Below are 24,432 nucleotides of genomic sequence, written 5' to 3' on the forward strand. Positions count from 1 at the left end.
AAGCACAAAGTATTGGGTCAGCCAGCCAAGGTTTGAATCCTGTCTCTGCCAGTTTTGCTCTGTATGACCTAACCTTCCTGTGACTACGTCCCTAGGTTGTTAGGAGGATTAAAAGGTTTAATATATGTAAAGCACTTAAAGCAACATCTGCTATGCAGAAAGTGCTGGTTAAGTATTAGGTCTTATCATTCCTGCCTTGCTATTAGGTTGATGCAAAAGTAATTGCGGTAATAACTTCTGTACTAACCTAATACTATCTCGATCAGTGCTTCTCAAACTATCTGTGATATTTTATTTTCAATCTGTTGCAGGCTGATGCCTTTCCACATAAAAGAAAAATGAAATAGACATAAAATACAAAGCTGCATTTTAAACGATTTAACAGACATAAAATTACTCTGTCAAATTGCTGTAAGTTTCTACATGCTCATCTTCAATTTCTATGCTCATCCCTTTGTAAATGGGTAACGGTTTGCAGACTGTCACTATTCTATGAACCACACTTTGAACAGCACTCGACTAGAAAAACCTTCGACAAGCCGCTTAAGTTACTGGTGGCAATACGTGGTGTTCCAGCTTCCAGGTTTTTGCAAGAGACTAATGAGAGAAAAGTAAGAGTAAGTACATGAAAGCACTTATTAAACTATAAAGTGTCCCAGGAAGGAAAATTAGTAGCATAGCTTAGAGGAGTCTATTCTGTGGTCTGTGGCCAAAAAATACAAACTCCAGTATGCCACCCTCTCAGTCCCTGTGGTGTCAAGCTGTTCTGTTTCAGGTGTATCATTTGAACTGTTAGTACTTGTGAATCAGTCAAGCATTTCCTAATGCTGAACAGAACAGGAAATAAAGACCCCTCTGGCAGTCTGTGGCTTGCATCCCAAAAACCACCGCCATCCGCAGCTTGCTAAGACCACACTCCTGGGGCAAGGCATGCATTCATACACTTACTCTACCTGTGACACCTCTTCTACATGTGCAAATGATTTCACTAAACCTGAAACTTGCTTAGGGGTCAGAAGGAAAGCAAGAGGGAATATAATGCCCTGACTGCAGTCCCTAGTTCCCAGATTCCCCAGGGCCCACTTGTCCTCAGTTGGTGAAACTCAATACACAGACATCCCTCACCAATGCTTTCAGACTCCATTTCAAGTGTGGACTCTGCCCACACTGGTTCTAAGTGACCTACTTTGGCCTCACCTCTTTTCTCTCCACCCTGTCAAACAAGAAAGCGGCTACCTAGGGATACTTTAGAAGTCCGCTGAGTGGTTTTCTGAACATCCAGCTTCTTTACTCTTTCTGGACTCCAAGAAGGCAAGCCCCCTGTCTGATTCATCTTTGTACCTCTCCCATCACCTTTAGCATCGCAGTTGGTACACAGCGGGTGCTTGGTAATGTTTGTCGAATGGCCGAAGGAATAGTACAAAATCTGTGGAAGCAGAAATGGCTCCTCCATTTACCCGACCTTGAACCCTTCCAGAAAAGACCAACCAAATCCGATTAATTCATTAGGCAGAACTCTGCCAGGTACTGGACATTAGGAAACAAATTTCAGGGGGTCGGGGCAGATGGACGGGAAGCTCATGGTGGGTGGATGTACTACAAATTCTATAATCCGCAGTTATACCTCCACCTTCTGGGAAACGTCTCTCCGTGACCCCAGGGCCCTTTAAATGTTACTATGAGTGTTTTCCTCCATAGTTTCTGGAACAGAACCAAACTTTCGTGTAGGGGTTTGGCAGCGCTCATCCTCACAGCCCTGGGGACCGCTGGCACAGGGGCAAGCGAGGCGTTCGCACGCGAAGGAAACTTGCGAGGAGTCAGGGCGGCCCCGCGCGGGGGCGGGTCGTAGAGTGGAGGCCCTCAAGTCCTAGAACTTCAGGTCCTCCATGAGAATTAGAGGAAGCGGGATGGCCAAAGAAGACCAGACGTCCACCGAGCTTCCCCAGGCCAGGCCTCGCCCCTCCTCCTGCGGGGCCACAACGCGGGCTCCCCGGCCCGGGGCAGCACAGCCAGGGCGTCCGGGCGGGAGGCAGGGCCCGACACTGAGGAAGGAGCCCGGGGCCGCCGCCGCCCCGCCCACCCCAGCGAGGCGGAGCCGGCGCCCGGAGGAGCAGGAGGAGGAGGAGGAGAGGTCGGAGCCGTCTCCAGGAGCCCTTAGAGACCGAGTCCCGGCGGCGACGGCGGGGCAGAGCACCGGCAGGCGGGTGAGTACCAAGCGGCGGGCGCGGGTGGTGAGTCGGGTCCCCGCGGGGTCGGGGCGCGGCGCGGGGCGTCGGCCAGCGAGTTCGGGGGCCGCCTCCGAGTCCCGGGTGCTGGGAAGCGAGATGGAGGGAGGGAGCGGAGGAAGGAAGGAAGGAGGGAAGAGTGTCCTGCTGGAGGGCGGGGACTGGTCGGGGCGCTGGGCGCCGGAGACCGGGGGGAGGGGGAGGAAGGGGCCAAGGGACACCGAGACCCAGAGGCAGAAACGGCGCGCGCGCCCTCGACGGGCGGCCGCCCGAGGTTGCGGGAAGCCGCCCCCACGGCTGTGGCTGGGGCTAGGGCTGGGGGTGGAAGGAAAGGTCTCCCCTTGAGCTCGCTTGCCTCCTCGCCAGCCTGCGGCCGTGCGCCCCGCGCCGGGTTGGGAGGCCCCCAGTGTTCCCAGCCGTGGCTTGTGGTGGTGTCAGGCGTTGGAGGAGGGCTGGCATGTGGGGGCGACAGGGACGCCACGCCCCTCTGCCTACTTTCTACCTCCCGGGACCAGCCGGCGGGAGCGCAGCCTTGGAATCCGCTGGGCGCTGGGGGTCTAGCAGGGAAATAGCGGGTCGCAGAGGGGAGAGCCCATATGACGCACCCCGAGTGGGGACCCGAGGCTGCTTTTCTGCAGACTGTATTTGCAAGTGGTAAGGGGGAGGTTGAGGCTTAGTCTTGGGTGATTTTTTTTTTTAATTATTGCCCCGACAGTTATCCCGTGGGGCAGGGTGACTTCTGTTTTTCATTTTAATTAGGGCATATCAATTAAAGCTAACTTTAAAACGCTGTGACTTAGCACCTCCCGTCACTCACTTGTCGCTCGCTTTGTGTGTCCTGTAAACTTGGCTTAGATCATTCATAACTCACGATAAGGAAGCCGTGATTCTTGTTCACGTCGCCGCAGTGGAGCGAAACTTTGCCCAACTGGGACTGAGTGGAGGCACTGCTGCGGCCGGTCATCTGGTGGTCATCCTGCCGGGCGTGGTTGTATACAAACAAGTGGGTCGAGAAGGAAATCTCTGAACACCAGAGGTAGAAGGGAGGTTCCTGCGCCCACGTGTCAGGGCGCGTTTAATGGCTGCTCCCAGCGGAAACAAACGGGAATTTATTAGACCGTGTGGAGTTGGACAAACTTCACATGATTAGCTTCCTTCCCATCAGTTACTTCCTCTCCCCCCTGCCGTCTTTGCCGACACAGTTTATATTTCCTGGGGCGGTTGTAGCTTCGCCTGAATAGGCTGTGTGTAATGAATCTTTTGGATGTCGTCAGAGGCAGGGTCTGCGTCTGTGCCTTCTCTATTTTAAAAGCGGAGTTTGGCTTTGTTTTTAAAAGTGCTAGTCACCAGACTGCACCCTTGCCAGCGCTTCGCAGCTCTCGAAGTAAATTATCGCAGGATGGCGGCCCTCACCTAGGAGAACCAGGAAGGCAGGCAGCGCTAGAACGACGGGATTGAATTTTACTATTGCCAAAACAATCACATTCAAGTAAGGAGATGTTTTGTTTTGTTTTTGTTTTTTTAACCAAATTATATGTACTAGCAAGCCCCTTTTCTAGTAAACTAACGTTATTCACACACACAATTTTTAAAGTAATCAAACATTTTACAGAGTCTTAAGTGATAAAAGGACTTTCAGATAAAATGTTCAGTCCCTTTGCCTTCTCTAACAGTTAACCAGCGCCGTAAAGCCCTGGTTTAAGTCCAAAAAATGCTGAAAAGTCTACTGCGTCGTTAGACCTTATAAATAATGCAGTCCTATTTTTGCTGTATTTAACTCATGTAATTTACTAGATATCGAACCCCCAACAGGGCACACAGCACTTAGATTTGTGTAGAAATATATGAAAATGTGAATCTGTGTTTCACAAGAGCCTGAAAAAAATAGTATTATAAAAATTTCCTGTCCAGAAAGCTGCAGTCTTACTTGAAAGCTCTCTAACAATTAGATTTGTGGATTTGTGTTGTCACTTGTTAGAGAATATCGGTGGTTTATTAAAGTGTGAGAGCAAAGGGCTTCATGGTCACAAAACTTGAGGAAGTGGTTAGCCAATATCAAATTAGTTTTTTTAAAAATTATTGTTGAAAACTTCTGTCTAGCAAGAAAAAAATTCAAATTTAGAATTATATGATTTATTGTGTTTTGCTTTGTTTTGGAGTTTTATGTCAGCTTAAGCTTAACCTAGGAAGGCAAGTTGTGAAAGTCAAGTAAATTTTTCTGAGCCCTAACTTGGAAGAGAAGCTTGTTTAACAGTGATTTGGGGTGTTGGCTTTGGAGTCAGACAGACTTAGATGAAAATATTAGCTATTTAACCTTTTTCAGTCTGATTTATAAGATGGGGATAATAATGGTCTCTATCTGTAGGGCTTTACAGAAAGTATATGAAAACTTTGTCTTTGGAAAACACTTAAACTGGACTTAACACGCAGTACATGGTCAAAATTATTAGATATTTATCTAGCTTGTTCAAGCAGCAGGCTACTGGATAAATTGCAGGGTGGCAGCTTGAACCTTCCGGAAATGCTAGATAGAGCAATTTCAAATTCTACAGAAAGTAACTGGTGTGTGTGTGTTTGTGTGTGTGTATGTGTGATGTTTCTACCACAGCAATATGAATAATTATGATTAAAGGATTAATAGTTTTAATATGCTTTTAGTGCTAAATTTACAGTTGCATAGTAATTTTGACAGTCAGAAACATTGCATTATCCTTTACATTTAAAGAGAATTTATATTTCAAATAGTTGTGTTTATTAGCCCTAGGTAGGAAATTAAGCCAGGAACAGAAGTATTCATCTTTAACCAAGTGTAATTCTTAATCAAAGTATGAAAACATGTGACCCAAGGGTATCCGGTTATTTACTTTTGCATGTACTGATGTCCAAGGCCAACAGATAAGCCATAAGAAGTGTTAGGCTGATTGTGAGTGGTTGTTTTATTTGTAAACTTTCATGAGATTAGGTGTTCAGTTAATTCAGGAAATCTACTCATCACATTGTTGACTCATTTCCTAAAATCTAAAAAATTTTTTAAATGCCTTCATCTTGCCAGGCGCTGTGGCTCACACCTATAATCCCAGCACTTTGGGAGGCCAAGGTGGGCGGATCACCTGAGGTCGGGAGTTCGAGACCAGCCTGACCCACATGGAGAAACCCCATCTCTACTAAAAATACAAAATAAACCAGGCGTGATGGCGCATGCCTGAAGTCCCAGCTACTCGGGAGGCTGAGGCAGGAGAATCACTTGAACCCAGGAGGCGGAGGTTGCGGTGAATCGAGATCGTGCCATTGCACTCCAGCCTGGGCAACAAGAGCAAAAACTCTGTCTCAAAAAAAAAAAAAAAAAAAAAAGCCTCCATCTTTAAAACAAACCCTTTAAAGCTTCTTGTTTTTGTCTTAATGCACGTCAGGTGCACAGAATTGGGCTGAACCAGGAGCTTAGCTCGTGCCACAGATGATTTCTTATTTTACTAATTGCTCCACTGGGACACAGAGATGTGGTTTATAATAATTTTAAATAACTATAAAGGGTACAGTGTGATTATTAATTGTTTCTTGCCTATGACATTATGCTCTGAAACAACTGAAGCATTTGATTGAGTAAATTATTGATTCGTTTCACTCCTAGAACATAACATAATGATTTCTGGCTCATACTTCTAGGTGAGTAGACTGTGAGCAAGTTACTTAATCTATGCTTCAATAAGTGTTGTGAGGAATAAATGAGCTAATCTATGTATATAGCATTTGGAATAGTGCCTGGTGCATAGTCCACATTCAATAAATGTTAACATTAAATTATTGAAATTTTCTCTAAATGTTGTATAATGAGCATGCATTATTTTTGTAACAGGAAAACAGCTATACAAAATTTTAATATTTCCCCCAAATCTAAAAAAAGCTCAGTAATTTAAATAATCCTGCCAAATAGTACTTAAAAAGTAAGAGAATTAGGCAATCATCATTTTGTCTTTTAAATGTGAAATGGTTTGCAATATTAATTTGTTAAACAAGTTAATTCTTCCACATCTCAATTCCATTTTCTTTTTTATTAGAGACTTTAAAAAATCAGTAATACATGAAGTCTGTTACAGTTTAAAATGGGGAAAAGCAGTATGCACAGTTACATTGTGTTATTACAATTACAGCTAGCTTAAAAATTATTTTTAAACCATAAGAAAAGCCTAGAAGAAAATACAGACAAATTGGTGATGGGATTATGGTGCTCTCCCACCTCCAACCTGCTTTTCCCCTATTTTCCACAATGCGCCTATATATATACTAAAATATAATTCATTTGTGTAATAGTTACTAAACAAATCTGGTTTATTAACTACAAATACTAAAAACAATTTGCGTAATAGTTACTAAAAAACAAATCTGGCTTGTTAACTACAAATAGCAGGCTTTTATTGTTGTTTTGGAAAAAGCACCAACTTTATGGCAGTTGAATGTCCTTCGGTTAAATGTCAAAACCTTTGCAGTGAGAATTGTTTAGCGGTAAAAGAGAAGGCCTTTCAGAAGCTTGTAGTTTGATCTTCATGAAGAATATTTGAAAAATCTACCAGTGGGTTTTTAGGATCTGCATATACACCTAGTCCACCAACCTTGACTTTATGGAAGTTGTGACTTCCCAGATCCAGGCCTGCCTTGATGAGCTGCGTTTTTACAGCACCTTCAGTATATCAGACACCTGGAAGACAGTAATGAGGCAGATATTGGTGCACTTAGTTTAACAGGAAGGTTGGATAGATAAAAACTAATTACAGCACAATTGTATATATTATATATCCTGAGCCCTTTCTAAACTCTTCCCGTATACAGTCTTGCTCAGTTGTCACAACAGCCCAGAGGAGGAAGCTGAGGTTCCTTAAAGGTCTGAACCTTGCTCAAGTTGCAAGGACAGAATTTGACCCAGAAGCATCTTAACTCCACATCTCAGGCCCTCTGCACGGAGATGGAGGTGCATCCAGCTAGAGGTGAGAGTGAAGTGGGCTTTATGGAGTCAGTTTTGCTTAAAAACTATAAAACTAATCAAGAGAAACATGAGGAGGAAACTCCTTTTAGGTGACCTTCCTGAGGAGAATCATCAGTGTCTCTCCATCAGGCTTGCCACTCTTTAGCCATAGCAGTTAACACTTCCAAATGGCTGCTGAGACCCAGCAGGCCTGAAGCGCACACAAAGGCCCAGTCCTTGGTGACCCTGTGAAGTCTACCTCTTTCATCCCTGGACTTCCAAAGGGGGCCTGGATAGTACAGATGAAGGAACTGACTCGCTAAATCCTGTTCTAGAACCAGCACATACCCGCAGATCCTGACCTCCCCACTTTCCTCCCTTAGGAATGACAGGAGAGTAGTTAACAGATAGCATGGATCCAGGGCAGGTGGTGGAGGTGACTTGACTTAAGATAACTTGTAGCTAGATTATTCCGTTTATTGGAGAGTCTCTCTTGAAAATCATTTCTGATGTCACTTAAGTGTTTGGTTTATCATGTTAGGCTTTATTGGGTGTCGTAAAAGTGCTCAGTTGTGAAGTGTCTGGTTACCATCCTGTGACAAGGAGGGTTTTTGTCTTCTTTTAATGGGTCTGCATTTCAGAGAATTACTGTATAATAAAAACTGGAGTGTTGGCTGGGTGCAGTCGCTTACGCCTGTAATCCCAGCACTTTGGGAGGCCGAGGCGGGTGGATCACAAGGTCAGGAGAGCGAGACCATCCTGGCTAACATGATGAAACCCCGTCTCTACTAAAAATACAAAAAATTAGCCGGGCGTGGTGGCGGTCGCCTGTAGTCCCAGCTACTCGGAAGGCTGAGGCAGGAAAATGGCGTGAACCTGGGAGGCAGAGCTTGCAGTGAGCCGAGATCGTGCCACTATACTCCAGCCTGGGCAACAGAGCAAGATGCCATCTTAAAAAAATAAAAAAAAAAAAACTGGAGTGTTGGAGACTGTTGAGACTTAATACTTTCAGTTCTGCTGGAGGGTTAGTATCTAAAAGTTCTAAGAGATTGGTTGCTAAAATCTTCTGTAATTTTCAGTTTCATTGATTGTATAATAAGTGGGTGACTTTGGGCCCAGAGAGTCAGAAGGCTTTGTATTCTGTGTGCTTTCTGACACAGTAGGCCACCACTCCCCTTGCAGGCAAGGTCATGTAATTGACATAGGATCCCCTTTGGTTGACCGAAGAGAGAAGTATAAGCTCTGGTTGAACTTGAGTTTGCGTGATCACACATGCTCACTGGAGTGAAGTCTGAATCAGTTGCCATCTCTGCACTTGCATTGTGTGTAGAGAATTGTCTTGATTCAGAATGGCTTTGTGCAAACTCACATGAGCCCATTGGAGGCAGAATCTTAACTTCATTGATGTGAAATAATCAGGCTTTTATTTAGCTTCAGATGGCACTAGCCAAGACGTCCTTGACCACTGGACACTAAACCCTTAACTCCCCACTGGGACCCTTTGACTCAGACCCCAAGCTTGCAGTTACCTCAAATTTTGTGTTGTTTTGGGGGGATAAATTATTGCAGAGGAAAAACATAAGGTTTTTCCTCAAATGAAGACTCAAACTGAAATCCATTAAATCCCAACATGAGCTAAATCTAAGGGTGGAAAGAGGAATCAAAATCTAAAAGCCTCTTGGACTTCATTGAGGCTTGTTGAAGACCTTATTGAGATAACATCATCATACCAAGTTTAACCAGAATCTCAGGCAACTTAGAAAGGTGTAACCTTTAGACTAGGTGCCTGAGCTGTACCTAGACTAGGTGCCTGAGCTGTGCCTAGACTAATGAAATCTTCTGAATTATTAGACCATGGCCTGCACATTAGACCATGGGGCTTTATGTGGGTATATAAGGTCATGATTGGCTGTGCAGATAAGTTGTCATGGGAGGGTTGGATGTCTGGCCAAGAAGCAGAAGGAATGGATTGTGACTTCTTGACAGGGATACCTTGAACTGTTATACAGGTTGTTCACTGCACAAAAGTGCCTGGGCAAGGAGGCAAATAGGAGGCTCACATCTGCTAAACAAACAAAACCACATGCATCCTGGAGTAGGATTGCCTCTGCTAGGACAAAAGGGAACTTCTTTCTGATGCTATCAAGCCTGCAAAAGTCTAGGTGTACATGGAGGGAATGCCTTTTTTTAACACACACAAAGGCACAATGTGGCTACCAGCAGCTCTGCTTCTCAAAGCCCCTGTAGCCACAGTAGTCCTCTAGATGCCATCAGCTGGCAGAGTCTGTCACTTAACCATTTGGTTTATCATGTCAGGCTTTATTGGGAAACGTATAAACTTCATGAATGTCAGTGGAATGAAGGAATAAAACCATGTTTTCTGTGGTGTGTCAGCAAGGTGCATGTAAAAAAGTAATACTGATTATATATGCTAGGAAACAAACATTCAGTGGTACACATTGCCTATGATGAGTTTCTTTCTCTTCAATTCATTATTTCCGAGGGTCAGGTAAAGACCAGCACTTTGGGTGCTGTTGATGTTGTTTATTGCTACTTAAACACCAGCATGCTCAGTATTGCCTAATACTTGCCAGGGTCACCGGCACCCGTTGTGTAGTTGGCCTGGTGCAGGGAATGGAGTAGTAGTAACTCCTGGGAATGTGGAGAGGGATTCGTGTTATTTATTGACCAGCCGTAGGCCTTTTTCCTTGGGGACAGGATGCAAGTAACAGCGGTTGCAGGAGCCTTTGGAACTTACCTATGAGTAGCTGCTGCTTCTGGAAAAAGGCTTCTAGTTTAGGTTAAAAGGTGCGGAGTCTTGTTATCAAAGGTACCACAAACAGAGAGTTTGTCTGTGTTCCCCTTAGTACCAACTAGTACTACTTTCATGCTTTTTTAAGTTGATCCTTTAGAAAGCCTGTAGCCAGAATCAACTTCCTTCTCCTGGCTCCTCTTCTGGGAGGCATTTGCACAGCCTGTAGGATCAGCCATGTTTAGTGAATCTAACTGCTAAGGCAGTGGTCCTGAGGATCAAGGTGCTGGTTCATACTTCGGACCTAGGCCATCTGCTGTTTTCTGGAGACAATACACCTTGTGAAAAAAACTAAAAGATGCAGAAACGTGAATGCCTTTCACATTTAACCTGGTTAAATGCAGCCATCTTCAGACATACTCAGATTCCCAAAGCAGAAAGAGCAGAAGATGACAATTCCTAAGAATTTCTTACAGAATTTCTTTAAATAGCAAATTCACCTGTTGTGTTTATAGTATGATTTGATTACACAAAATTCCAGGAGTCTCAAGTTTTCAAGGAATATCTCTGTCAAATTCAGCAGAATATTCCAGCACATGCCTTGCCCTCTTTTTTAACATAAATATTTGATGAGCAGCATGCTTTATCCAAGAGCAAATCAATGCTCCTGGCAGGCTGCCTGGAAGGTAATCCTAGTGTTCCTGTCTTTGCCTCCCATTCACCTACAGTTATCTGACTTCCTTCTGGCTGTAATAAATATCCGGGGGCTCAGAGCCACCCACATCCAGCAGGTAATATAACACAGGGCAGAAATTACCCTCTCCACACTCACTGTGCTCACCTCCTGAATTTTGGACTGAGATTTCTCTGACTGACTTTCACGTGAGAACCTACCTGCCTAAACCCAGGTTTCTTCGACTCCTCCTCCTGAGCTGTTGAACTCCACCTTAGCTTTATCTCTTCCATGCCAATCTTGTCCTGTTCTTCACACTTCTGGGAAAATTGCTTATACAACTTCAATATTTTTGAAAATATATAATATATGATCCTCAAGAAACATTATAACCATATACAAAGGTAAACATTTTTGACAATTTCTTACAAGAATTCCCTACAAGATTTCTTTTCTTTTCTTGCTTCCTTTTTTTTTTTTTTTTTTTTTTTGAGACAGGATCTCAGTCTGTCATCCTGGCTGGAGTGCAGTGGCACAATCATGGCTCACTGCAGCATCGACTTCCCTGGCTCAGGTGATCCTCCCACCTCAGCCTCCTGAATAGCTCATACTATAGGTGCCTGACACCACACCTGGCAAACTTTTGTGTTTTTTGTAGAAATGGGGTTTCACCATGTTGCCCAGGCTGGTCTCGAACTCCTAGACTCAAGCAATCTGCCAGCCTCAGCCTCCCAAAGTGCTAGGATTACAGGCCTGATCCACCGTGCCCAGCCCCAGGATTTCTTTAAATAGCAAATTCACAAAAATCAAAAGTTTTCAAATTCAAAAACCTTGCTCCCATCTTATCCCCATCCACACCTTTCCCATATTCTCTGCAAGTAGCAACTTGTAAATACAAGCAAATAAGAATATATGGTATTTTAATTCTTCCCCCTTCTCTCATTAAAGGTGGTATATATACTCTTCTTTACCTTACCTTTTAAAATTAGCGGTATGTTTTAGACATCTGTCTCTGCAAGTATCTCTTTCTCACACACACACAGAATAACAAGTTTTCCATCATGTGGATGTACCATGGTTTATTTGACCAATCCCTACTGCTGGACCTTTGGGCTGTTTCCCAGTCTTTTGCTATTACAAACAGTGCTGTGATGAATAAAGATGTAATAAATCATTTTGCTTTGTGAAGGTGTACTTCAGGATTGATTCCCAGAAGTGGGACTGCTGAATCACAGTGCTCTGTAGTACCCCTCCGGAAAGATTGAACCATTTTGCCCTCCCATCAGGAATGTATTGGATGTCCCGGTTCCATACAGCCACTGGCCATAAAAGTGTCAGCTCTTCTTATTTTTGCTAATCTGGTTTCTGCACAACGGTAATTTAGAGCCATTGAAATATTTTTGATTATGAGTGAGATGGTGGTTTGGGGCGGTTCTTATATCTTTTCTAGAATGTTGATCCTCCTGTGGGCATTTGTTGACCTTTCCTCTTACATACATCTCTGTCAGAATCTCCTAAATACAGACTTACAAATGTGATGGCTCTTTTGGGCCTAAGGGTAGAGTGGGCTGCCAAATTGTCAGTGCAAAATCAAGAGAAGTGGAAAGTAGGGTTTTATGCCAGTTGCTAATGTCTGAATTAAAAATAGTTTTCAGCTAATGGTATTGCTAAACTGGGGCTTCTCCAAAAAACATGATGAAGATGATCTTCTAGCCTAGAATTTCTCCCTCTCAAACAAAAACAAAAGAGAGAGATTGAGAATATATACATTTCAATAGCATTTCCTGCAAAACTTAAAAACTTCCTTTTAAGAAGCCTAGAATTTTCCACTTACACTGTATCTCCTGAAAGAAGGTTATACATGCCGTATTTTGTTGTTGTTGTTGTTTACTGTCTGAATTGGGCTCCTGTTCTCCCTTTAATTTCACCATCAGAGCTCTGTCTACTCTATTTCCAGGGTGAAAGAGAAGATGAAAGTAAAAGCACAATGTAAGAAGTCAAACCAGAGCTCAGGATTCTACAAAGGATGTGGGATCGGAGTTGCATGGAATCATCTTTCTTTTTGAAGTGCTCTTTCAGTCAGCTCTTGGGATGCTATTTTAATATACAATTAATTTTCATCTTTTAAAAACTGAATGCCATTGAAAGAGAGGGAAATTATGATTTGATGGGAAGATGGCTGTGGCTTTGTTTTTGGAAATTCACAGGAGGCAGTCTTATGAATTTGAGTATAAAGTTAGCCTATATCTCCATCAAAAAACAAAAAAAAGCAAAAAAACAAAAAGAATTTTTAAACTCACAACAAAAAACTCTGTCTCTGGGAGTTCCTACACTAGCAATGAGTGGCCCATGAGAAATCCCAAAGGAAAAATTTTATCTTCCAGGCCCAGTGCTCTGTTTCTTTTCAGCTCCTGAATATGTACATTCTGACTTTTATGAAGGTTGGTTTAAAGCTCTCTGGATGTTTTGTTTTCCTTCTAGCACTTATCTCAATCAATTGTTATATTAACCTACCTCACTGCAGTGTCAGCTTCATAAGGACAGGATCTTGGTCCAGTACCTAGAAGGGTACCTAGCACCTTTGGGTGCCTAATCAAAAGGGGTTGACTGCTTCTGGAGCTAGCTGGGTCTTTGTGGTCCTGTATCAGACATGGGCCTGAAGGAGGTCATGTCAGCCATTCCTTGGCCTTTTGACAGGATACACTAGCCCAGGGGTGTCCAATCTTTTGACTTTCCTGGGCCACAGTGGAAGAATTGTCTTGGGCCACACATAAAATACACTAATACTAACGACAGCTTATGAGCTTACAAACAAATTGCAAAATAATCTCATAATGCAGGGCGCATGTGGCCCAGGACGACTTTGAATGCGGCCCAATACAAATTCATAAACTTGCTTAAAACATTATGAGATTTTTTTTGCGATTTTTTTTCAGCTCATCAGCTATCGTTAGTGTATTTTGTTTGTGGCCCAAGACAATTCTTCCCCTTCCAGTGTGGCCCAGGGAAGCCAAAAGATTGGACACCCCTGGTTTAGAGCTTGAGTTTGCAGTTTCAGTCTCCTGGGCAAATCACCTGACTTCTCAGATCCTCTTTTCCCGTTTGCAAAACAGAGATAATAACACCATATTTCAACAGATTTAAGATGTCATTGATTAGATGTGCCAGTATTCTATGTGCCATTATTCTATGTGCCACTAAGAAAAAAAAAAGCTGCTGATTAAATTATAATGCACATCAGCTGTAAGAGTGTGTTAGTTTTTCTATGGCCGCTATAACAAATTACCACAAATTTAGCAGCCTAACACAACAAATATGAATTATCTCACAGTTCTGTACATTGAAAGTGAGGGTGGGCTTGGCTGATTTCTCTCGTCTGGGTTTTACAAGGCCCCAATCAAGGTGTTGGCCTCTTATTGGGAGGCTTTGGGAAGAATTCATTTCTAGGCTCATTTAGGTTGTGGGTAGACACCAGTTCCCTGCAGTTACAGGATGAGGGCCTCCGGCTCTTTGCTGCCTCTTAGCTGGGAGGCATCCTCGACTCCTAGAGATCTCCCTCTGGTCCTTGCCCTTGAGCCCATATCAGAACTAGCAACATTATGACAAATCCTTCTCATGCTTGGGAAGTCTCTGATGTTTTTTTTGTTTTTGTTTTTGCTGCATCTCTTTGCCTCCAGCCAGAGAAAATTCTGTTTTTAAGGGCTCCTTTGATTAGATCGGGCCCACCTATAGGGTACTCTCCATATATGAAGGTCAGTAACCTTAATTGCATAATGCAAAGTCCCTTTTGCCATGTAATGTAATATATTCACATGTTGCAGGGATTAAGACACAGACATCCTTGGAGCTTTCTGCCTACCATGAAGAATCATTCCAATTATCAGGGATCTTAAAATGTGAACAAAATATGCTTCTTAGAATTGATGAAACACCATATTTGGCTTAGGAATAAAACAGCTACTGATATATTTAAAGTACTTAGGGTGTTACTAGTAAGTGCTCAGATGTTAACTGTTGTTATAATTGACATCATCATCATAGTGGTCATGTAATATCCATCATCTTTAATATCAAACTTATTTCTACAGTTAAATGCATTTATTAAACCCTAATTGAGAGAGTATAGTGTCCCGGCAGTAAACTGGATGAAGTTGATGATAGTTACCCTTTGAGTATCAGCTGTGTATCAGCATATGCTAGGAACTTCACATACACTTTCTCACTCCTTATAGTAGCTGAGCTAGGGAATACTGGCTCCATTTACAGGTGAGGAAGCAGGTTCTGAGAGGTTGAATACTGTGCTTGGAAGGTTATAGGCACAGTAGTGAGTGGTCTGATTCTGAAATCAGTACTCTTTTCATGGCACCGTTTTGCTGTCCAACAGCCTCTGGTAATACCACATTGTAAAGTGTGACAGGTGAGGCATCCGCCAGGTGGTCTGGAGGAATGCGCTTCTGGGAGTGGAAGGGACACAGGGAGGAGACACTGCCACGTGCTGTCTCTCTCGTACTTGGATGTTTCTTTGCTATTTTTTGTGGACAAAGGCCCTGTCTCTCCATCTGTTTTTCAGTTGTTAATAATCTCCAAGTTGATCTTTTTTTTTTTTTTTTGAGATGGAGTCTCACTCTGTCTTCCAGGCTGGAGTATAATGGCACAATCTTGGCAACCTCCGCCATCCGGGTTCAAGCAATTCTCCTGTCTCAGCCTCCTGTGTAACTGGGACTATAGGCATATGCCACCACACCCAGCTAATTTTTGTATTTTTAGTGGAGACAGAGTTTCACCATATTGGTCAGGCTGGTCTTGAACTCCTGACCTCAGATGATCTGCCCACCTCGGCCTCCCAAAGTGCTGGCATTACAGGCGTGAGCCACTGTGCCTGGCTGATCTTTTTTTTTTTTTTTTAATTCAGCAAATGTTTATTGATTGTCTACTTGGGGGATACAACTGTGAACAAGATACACAGAATTCCTTGAGTAAAAATCACATGACGAGGTCAATTCAGAAAGGGGTAAGTGCTGTGAAGGTAGCAAAGCAGGGGACTGAGACAGAGAGATGGACTGGGGATGGAGGTGACCAGGAAAGACCACTCTTTGGAGGGGACATTTGAGCTGAGAGCTGAATGAGCAGGAGGCAGCCAGGTTAAATCTGGAGAAGAGCATTCCAGGTAGAGGGAACAGCCAGTGCAAAGGCACTGAGCTGGGAATAAGCTTCGCATGTTTGAGCACAAAAAGAAGGCTCCTGTGGTAGGAGTGTAAAGAACAATGAATGAGTGAATGCATGGTAGGAGATAAGTTTGGAGAAGTAGACAGAGAACAGATCACATAAGCCATTATAAAGAATCTGAATTTAATGAAAATGCAAATAAGAATTTGCAGGGAAATCTGCTTTTTGTTCAGAAATAAGCTGTAATGAGTGTGGCATTTTGCATACACACTGTGTTATTTTTGAAGGGAGGAAAGTTTAGGGTTTTGGAACTGCTGCTTTTTAAACTATTTTCAGTGTAACCAGTGCAAAGGGGAAAGAGGAGGAGGAAAGTGGTTTGGCAGAACTAGGGTAAAAATAGTGACTACCTGAATTCAGTAAACGAAGATCACAGTCTGTAGAATTTTCCTAAGACACAACTGTAGATTGTCTCAGGCTCTTCAAATTCAGATAGACATTTGCTGAAAACTGATCTCATCATCTTCCCCTTAAAACCTGCTTTCCTGCCTGTTTTCTGTAAGACATTTCCATCCACCCAGGTTGCTAAGCTCTGAACCCTTGAGTCATCAGGAACGCCTCCCTCCCCTTCATCTCTCCCTAGCTCGGACACCCTGCCCCCAACTAAAGCCTGGGTCCACCTCCTAAAGCGCCCGCATGTCTGCTTCTCCCTACCCCCATGTCTCTCACCTGGATTGTTGTTGTGGCTTCCTAACTGACCTTTACCCTGCACACTGCCACCAGCATGATTTCTCGAAAACATAAATTTCAGTGGGTCACTTCCTGAACTCATAGACAATAGGAAATTGTCTATGAGTTCCCCAAAGGCATCGCAGTCTAGTAATGAAGGTTCACACTGCCCAGGTTCAAGGCCTCGTGATGCTTCTTACCACCTCTGGCTTGGGAATGTTTTTAACGGCTGTGTCTCAGTTTACTCATTTCTGAAACGGGTGTGATAATAGCACTTACCTCACAGATAAGTTATGAAATGTAAATGAGTTAATAGGTGTGAAGCACTCATAACCATGCCGGCCACACAGAAATCCTCAGTGAACATTATTCTCGATCTCTCTTTCCTTTGTAGAACAAGCTCATCTTTCTTGTGGCTCTCCACAATAGCCCCTATCTCCACCTTTCTCAGTGCCAGGCAAAGCTTGATCAGCAGACAGACCTCTTTGTTAGCAATCTGCAGCTAGATAAGTCCATATTTGGTAATTTTTATAGCAATTTGACCATCATTTCACATCTGTTGAATCTGATTAGGAACTGGACTTGTATTTTGTCCCATTTTTGGCAGCTCCTTTTTGCTGAATTTTTATGAAAGAATTGGTCCATATTGAATTGGAAGTAAAAAAAAAAAAAAAACAAAAAAAAAACCCTGGTCTTTCCCCATGAATAATTTGAGAAGCACTTCTGTGTCCCCACACACCCACTATGTGATTCACATTGGCCAAGTTGTCCAAACTCACTGTGTAACCTTAAATCTCTCTGGATTTCCTCACACTGTTTCCTCTGCCTAGAATTTGTTAGACATTTATTAAGTACCTGTAATAAGTACAAGACTCTGGGGACATAAGGATGAATAAGGGTCTACCTTTGCTTTTGAAAATGTTTCCTTCAAACCACCTAGTAAATTCCTACCAGTCTGTCGAAGCCTAGTATAGTTTCATTTTTTCCTTCATCCATTGAGAAAACATTTATTGACCAGGTGCAGTGGCTCACACCTGTAATCGCAGCACTTTGCGAGGCTGAGGTAAGAGGATTGCTTGAGCCCAGGAGTTTGAGACTAGCCTGGGCAACCTAGTGAAACCCTATCGCTACAAAAATTTTAAAAATTAGCTGGGTGCAGTGGTATGTGCCTGTAGTCCTAGCTACTCAGGAGGCTGAGGTGGGAGGATTTTCTGGGCCCAGGAGTTTGAGGCTGCAGTGAGCCATGATTGCACCACTGCACGCCAGCCTGGGCAGCAGAATGAGGCATCTCAAAAAAAAAAAAAAAAAAAAAAAAAGAAACAAAAGAAAACATTTATTAACATTTATTAAACACCAGACACCAAACACCAACTGTTTACTAAGCACCTGCTGCCTTCCCTTTCTTCCCTAAGGACCAGTAAGCTAATGAGGAAGACAGACACAAAAACAAATAATGACAGAATAATAGGCATGTTATATGGCAGTGTTAATACAGAAGTATGGAAGCACAGAGGAGGGGTGTGCCGGGCTATGCCTGGGCCAGGGCAAGGCACTGGGGAGATCAGGAATGGGGTCATAGTTAGGGTGGAGACAGTGTGTGGAAAGATTATGATCCAGGTTTTGGGCCCACAGCCAAAGCCCAGCTCTGCCATTCACTAGCCATGTGACTTTGAGAGACTGCCTCTCTGAACTTGCCAGGTAGGTAGGTATTGCTTTCCTTATCTGTAAAATGGGGAAAGCAGTACCTACCTACTTCACAAGGTTGTTTTGAGGCTCACTTGAGATTGTATACATAAAGTGCTCAGATGAGTACCTGAGCATCAGTGTTTACCTGATGCCACCTTCTTGTCCTCTTCTCTCCCCCATCTCTGGACATATGTAAATTTTCTGCTGTCTGGGTTCCCAGTAGCATGCTATTCAGCCATCATACTAATTATTACATTGAATTATGTAGCTTTATCTACCACATTTCTGTTTCCTCTGTGGAATATATTGTACCCCTTGAATTCAGTGGCCTTTTTTTCATCTTTATTTTGTCAGGGATAGGCAGTGTCCCATGCATAGAAGATTCAGTTAATGTCTAGAGAAGTTGTATTGTATCAAAATAACTTAAAGCACTTTGCACTTTTCAAAAAGCTTTCTGAGGAGTCTAGTCAAACATTAATTTCCACTTTACAGATGGGGACACTGAGGCACTTTCTAGAAAGCTTCTGTTACTTGCACAAGGTCATGGGCTAGCAGAGGGCAAAGGTGGAGTTAGAGCCCCACACCTCTTGTTCTCCTGCTTTTGTGCTGCCTCATTAAATCTAGTGAGCTGGGAGTTGTCGGGTGCTGGCCAGGCTCAGGACCTCTTGTCACCGGGCCCTACCTGTCCTGGGAGGACGGCTGAGTACGCAGGAGTCAGTCCTGGAGAGAGCCCCATCTATACTCTTCCCCACCCCTCTGGCTCACTGCTGCCCCACAGGTATTTAGGAGTCACACCCTAAGTGGCAGGGCCCACCTGGAAACCTGAGGTGGGGATGAGGGCAGAGGTCTCCAGCTGGCTTGAGCTGGAGGCAGAGGGCCCTGTCCTAAGAGTGAATAATTTGTAACTAGACTGGAGGGTGAGTGTGTCCAGGAGGAACAGGAGTCCAGATGAAGGCAGGGGCTTGGAAAGTCATGAAAGCCCTTGCACGCATATCCAAAGAGCAGTGAATCTGTTTCTTAAATTTCTTTACTCCCCTTCATAAACTTCCCAATACATTTCCCTTCCACCCTCTTTGAAAGGGTGCCCTTTACACTCTGCCCAGGAGCACGCTCTATGCTCCAGTTACTATGGTCGGCTGTAATCTTCATTAGGGTGGGTGGGGCAAAGGGATAAACTCACACTAAGGACTCTGACCTAAACTTTCTTGACTTGAGGAAAGCTCAAAATGTATGATTTCGTACATTATCTTTTTCTTTCATTAGAAGAAAAGAAAAAAAAGTCTCAAGATAATAGGCTCTAGCAGCTTCTGCAGCCTCACTGAAGGCAGAAGGGACCAGGGCAGCGGTTCATAAACTTATGTGCATGTTAGGATCAGCTGAGGAGTGACTGAAAATCATGGAGCCCCGGCCGCACCCAGCCCTGGCATGGGGCCCAGAGGGTACAGTCTCTAATAAAGCTTCCAGGTGACTCCAGGGCGTGGTCAAGGCAGGAGCACTGGGAGAGCAGCCTTCTTGCTGCCAGAGTGTACTATAAGTCTCTGCAGTGCAGATGATTGACAGAAGGAGAACTCGGGATTTGGCTGCTGAGGAGTCTTGTGGATCCTGGCTCATTTCCTCATCTAGTTACGGAGTCTGTGAGAAGCCTTTGGGCACAAATCCTCCCTCATGCCGGCCCTCTGAGCCCCTCCCCCCAGCACATACCGAGCCCTACCTTTGGGCTGTCTAAATCTGTCCATTAAGAAAAAAATGAACAGAAAACTCTTCCTACTTACAAATTATTGGTGTATGCTGCTAGGTAAAAACAAAAGGAATGTCCCTGAAGGAAGAACGTCACCGCTTCCATTTCGACACAGTAACCCACAGGGTAACAGCACAGCACTCTGGGGATGAGGGCCACAGGTACACAAGGAGCCTCTGCAAGGCCTTGTCCTGGCAAGTCGTGTTTCATGGAAAGTTTTCTTGAGAAAGCTAAATCTGAGGATTCTGGGACATGAGTGTTACTCATGGCCAGCTTCATCATACGGAGCCTGGGAGCAAATTGTTTTTTCAAGAGGCGTATGTAGGCTATTGAATTTTGACTAGAAATGGCTTTAGTGGTCAACATTAATTTTGCTTTATATCCAGCAGCATTTCTTATTTTTATCAGGGATATAAGTGAAGGAAAAATTGTGAGGGAAGGCAACCTGTAAAGTTCTCATTCATAGAAACGATTTGTGGCCTTGATTTCCTGGATACAAATACCATTTAAAAAAATTTTAGAGAGGTTTTGTTTGGATTGAATTTCCAATCCACATGTATTTCTCCATCCCCCCTTGAGAACTAGAAGTCTTTTGTATGGTAACACTTTCCAGAAGCACCTGAAAGGAGTCCTTTGGGAATGGCCACAAACTGGATAAAAATGAAAAATGGAATCTCAAAAGTGCAGCTTGGTTTTGAAACTAACTTTTTACAACTTTGATTATGGGAAGTAACTTTGTTGTGTGTCTGTTGTTGACCTGGCATTACAACTCCATTAGGGCAAATAATTAGTTCATTTTACAGAAGACAGTACAACTCAAGAGAGCTTCAGTAACCTGTACAAGGCTGCAGAGCCAGAATTGAAACCTGTGCCTGTTTGACTACACTACCCCTAGGACTAAAGAAACACATAACTCAAGTGTTAATTTTCTAATAGCTTTAAGAGACGTGTTTCCTTTTACTGTCCACAGAAGATTGTCCTGATAAGCATATAAAACATGAAAGCATATAAAGCATTGTAAAGCTGGAGAATCAGAATCTACAAGAGGACAGAAAGTCCAGGGAAGAGAAAGTGGAACTGTTTCCTGGCAGGTACCATGTTTATAAAAAGCCCAGCAATCACTTATGTAAATTCATTTTTAAACTGTCTCATGACAGCTGCAAAGACTGGAATTGTCAGTTCCCAGCTTCATTGTCTTTTTATTATTGTGACCCACCCTTGTTAAACAAGGAATTAATAGGTAGGAACAGTTTTGCTAATGGTTATTATGCCTTTAGTTGACTGTTACACTACATGCAGGATTTTTAGTTATTTCACCAGAAAACAATGCGGAAGAAGTTCAGAGTGAATGTTGGAAAAATGACAGAATTAAAGAGTTGGCATTCTCTAAAATTTCTAAACAGGAAGGGCTCATGGCTGGCAGTGTAGAAGAGTGCTAAGGGACAAATCTGAAAGCTGTTTGCTAAGCAAGCACAATTTTTTTTTGTTTACTTTATGTGTTTCTGTAATGTTTTCTAATGATGTTTTAAATTTTTACTTTTAAAGGTGGGAAAAGGTTCATTGTCAGTATTAAAAAGGGGGCTCATGTAGTATTAGAGAGCAGGAGCCTGACTGGCAGGGTTTAAATCCCAGCTCTGACACTTGCTACCTATGTAAACTTGAACAAGTTACCTTATCTTCCTCCTGGGGTTACTGTGAGGCATAAGTTTTAATTACATATATATGTGTGTATATACTACTGTATACATATATATACACATATATATGAATACTTACAACTATGCCTGACACTGAATAGATTAGATACTCAATAAATGCTTGCCATTATTTTAATTAATTGGAACTTAATTTAATTGGAGGAGGTGATAGAGATAATGGGGGAGGAAAAGATGCAAAAGTTGCCACAATTCAGCCTTCTGCAAATTCTTCCAGTATAATTAATTCTGTTTAGCTCAGTGATTTGAGGTTCATGTGTTTTTTTATTCTCATCGTATTCCATGTTTATATTCTACAGTATGGTATGGCAGGATCAGTGAACTATTTAATTTTTAAAAACTTAACATTTTAACTCTACTTTTAAAGAGTGTTAAATGTGGCCTCTGCTGAAAATGTACTTTCAGTGGGGTCAAGGAAGACAGGAGCTCTGTGCTGGAGACAGAATTGTTCCAGTTTCCTTGGAACAGGGGCCTCCCATGCTTAGGCCCTAACTGATTCCTAAAAATCATAATGAATAATGTCGTTTTCATTCTGTGGTTAAAAGGAAGTGTACCAATTCTTCTGGAGAAATATACTTTTTTTCTGGCCCTAAACTGCAACAGATTTATCATGTAGGTGTAGGTTCTTACGAGAGGGGCTTTGGGGATAGGTTCTTCACTATCTTAAGTGGTTCTTCCTGGTAAATATTTAGAGAAATTTTTCTTGTGGCTATTTCTTATCTTGACCCTTGAAATAGAGGATGCTATTCTTATTCAGTAACTGCATTTCTATGGGAAATAATGAAGTCCAAGAGCATGTTCTCTTGGTCTAATTTGATAAAGGGCCCAGTTTGGAAAGAAGAGTGGCCAGAGTCAGGAGCTTGCCATCTGGAGCTTTGGGGACAGAATTATGGGATGTTACAACAGAAAGGGGCCATTGTCATTATGGAGTCTAACTTCCTTTTACAAATGAAGAAATGGATGCCCAGAGATTTGCCAAGTTCACATAGCTAATTGGTGGCAGCTCCAGGATTCCTGATTCCAGCTGCCCATTCCAGCAACTATATCCTTGTCATGAAGAGTGTACTTAAGAGCATTTCTGTGCAAAACGTTCTGCAATGAAGGACAGGTTCAGTCTGTCTGGTGTCATAGCCACCAGCCACTTGTGCCTCTTGAGCATATGAAATATGACTACTGTAACTTAGGAGTTAAATTTTGCTTTATTTAGTTTTAATTAAACTTGTTAATATATAGCTACCGTTTTGGGTAGCTCAGCTTTTATAGACATTTAGGAGGAGGAAAGGCCTTATCCTTATCTCCTACCTCATTCTCACCAAGTGAGAGGCCTTCTTTTCGAATGGCTCCTGTGCAGCTGCTTTGTGCCAAACCAAGAGAATCACTCTAAGTCTTATCTCCTCCCCTCCTACCTCTCGAGATGAAAGTTAGCTCCTCTGTAAAACTGACATGAGTGGAGTAGATGGCTCATTGAGGCCTCTTCCATTCTGAAGCATTATGACTTTAGACCTGGCTCTCTAGTGATTATCAGTGACCTTTAGCAGGGCACATAGTCTGCCCGTACCTCAGTGTCCTTATCTGTCAGCTGAAATTAACACCTGTTCTGCCCTCTCTCAGATTAGGAGAGGCTCAAAGTAGAAGATCAATGAGATGAGCTCCATTTGCAACCTTTATTTTTTAATAATCTATGGTATCTGGAAATATTTTTGGTTTTGATACAGATTTTTTTTTCCAATAAGCTGCAGCAGATCCTCATTGCCAGAGTAGAGAAAATAATAACCCACAGCCCATATGAAATATGAGCTGGGAGACGTGGTACTGATGAAAGATGACTGATTTGATCAGTGGGTGCTAGCTTTTATAATAACTTGCTTAACTTGGCATTCCCTAAGCCATTACTCCATAGTCAGCTGTTTATCTGGAAACCCAAAGCACATCCCTTTTCCTGAGAACTGTGACTGTCTATCTTGATTTTCCTTCTTTGGCTCCTTTACTTACTGTCAGCCTATGTAAGTTTCATTTGAATACTTGGCACTGCATGTTCTTCCCGTAAACAAATACAGCAAAAACCCTCCCATGATTGTCTCCTTGGTTATAGCCTCTACATCAGTAGTTTTCAAACTTAATTCCTAGACAGTGATTCTCAACTGGCATGTTTACTGCTTGCTGCTGAGCCTCAGCTCTCTTCAGGAGTATGCCACCAAACTTTGATTGAGACATAAAATGTGTTTTTGACACCACAGAGTAAGTAGGTCTTTTGACCTGATGTGAATAGGGTACAGCTTGCTCTGGGCAACAGGCAGTGTAACATCAAGTTGAGGCTAGATATTGCAAAGATGTAACAAAGAGATGTTGCAAAGAGAGCCAGATGTCACTTCTGAAAAGTTTTGTCCCAAGCATGTAAGATAGCCAAGTCAGGCCAGTGATGTGGTACTGGAGGGTGACCCAGTGCAGAGTGGCTTAGTTGTGGATGCCCCTGGAAACCCCAGGAAGTATTATTTTACCGCAGCAGGGTTTGCCTTGTAATTATGGTTGAATCGCTTAGTGTTGTGTTAGTCCTTTAATTCTGTCAATGATGCCACCAAAAATTGTAGTATCTCTAATGGCCAAAGAGCATTTCCCTGCCCCAGAGGTCCCTTGGGGATGGCTACAGGGAGCCAGGTGAGACCTCGAGGGCACACATCGAGCTCTCCCTACCCAGTTCAATCAGAACCAGTTCAACTGTATGTGTTCCACAGATCAGCTTTCTGAATAAGATCCCTTTTGAAGAAAGGATTCCTCTGCTTATAAAGAAAAAAAG

At 43.0% G+C, this 24,432-nt stretch overlaps 1 protein-coding gene across 8 annotated transcripts in view; it reads left to right on the forward strand.

The window, feature by feature from the left end:
• The first annotated feature begins 1,785 nt into the window (after positions 1–1,785).
• GNG12 (G protein subunit gamma 12) overlaps positions 1,786–24,432 on the forward strand; it is a 131,704-nt gene continuing 109,057 nt past the window's right edge. For 3 of the 8 annotated variants that reach the window (XM_063697761.1, XM_063697763.1, XM_063697759.1), the window contains exon 1: positions 1,786–2,204. In XM_063697761.1, coding sequence (XP_063553831.1) covers positions 1,887–2,204 — 318 coding nt within the window. In that variant the 5' untranslated portion in view covers positions 1,786–1,886. Of the gene's footprint in view, positions 2,205–3,422; positions 3,715–24,432 lie in introns of those variants that run through there. The other 5 variants (XM_055350611.2, XM_055350605.2, XM_055350613.2 and 2 more) reach the window with 3 other exon arrangements.

This window comes from Gorilla gorilla, chromosome 1 (genome assembly GCF_029281585.2).
Source record: "Gorilla gorilla gorilla isolate KB3781 chromosome 1, NHGRI_mGorGor1-v2.1_pri, whole genome shotgun sequence".
Classification (NCBI taxonomy): domain Eukaryota; kingdom Metazoa; phylum Chordata; class Mammalia; order Primates; family Hominidae; genus Gorilla; species Gorilla gorilla.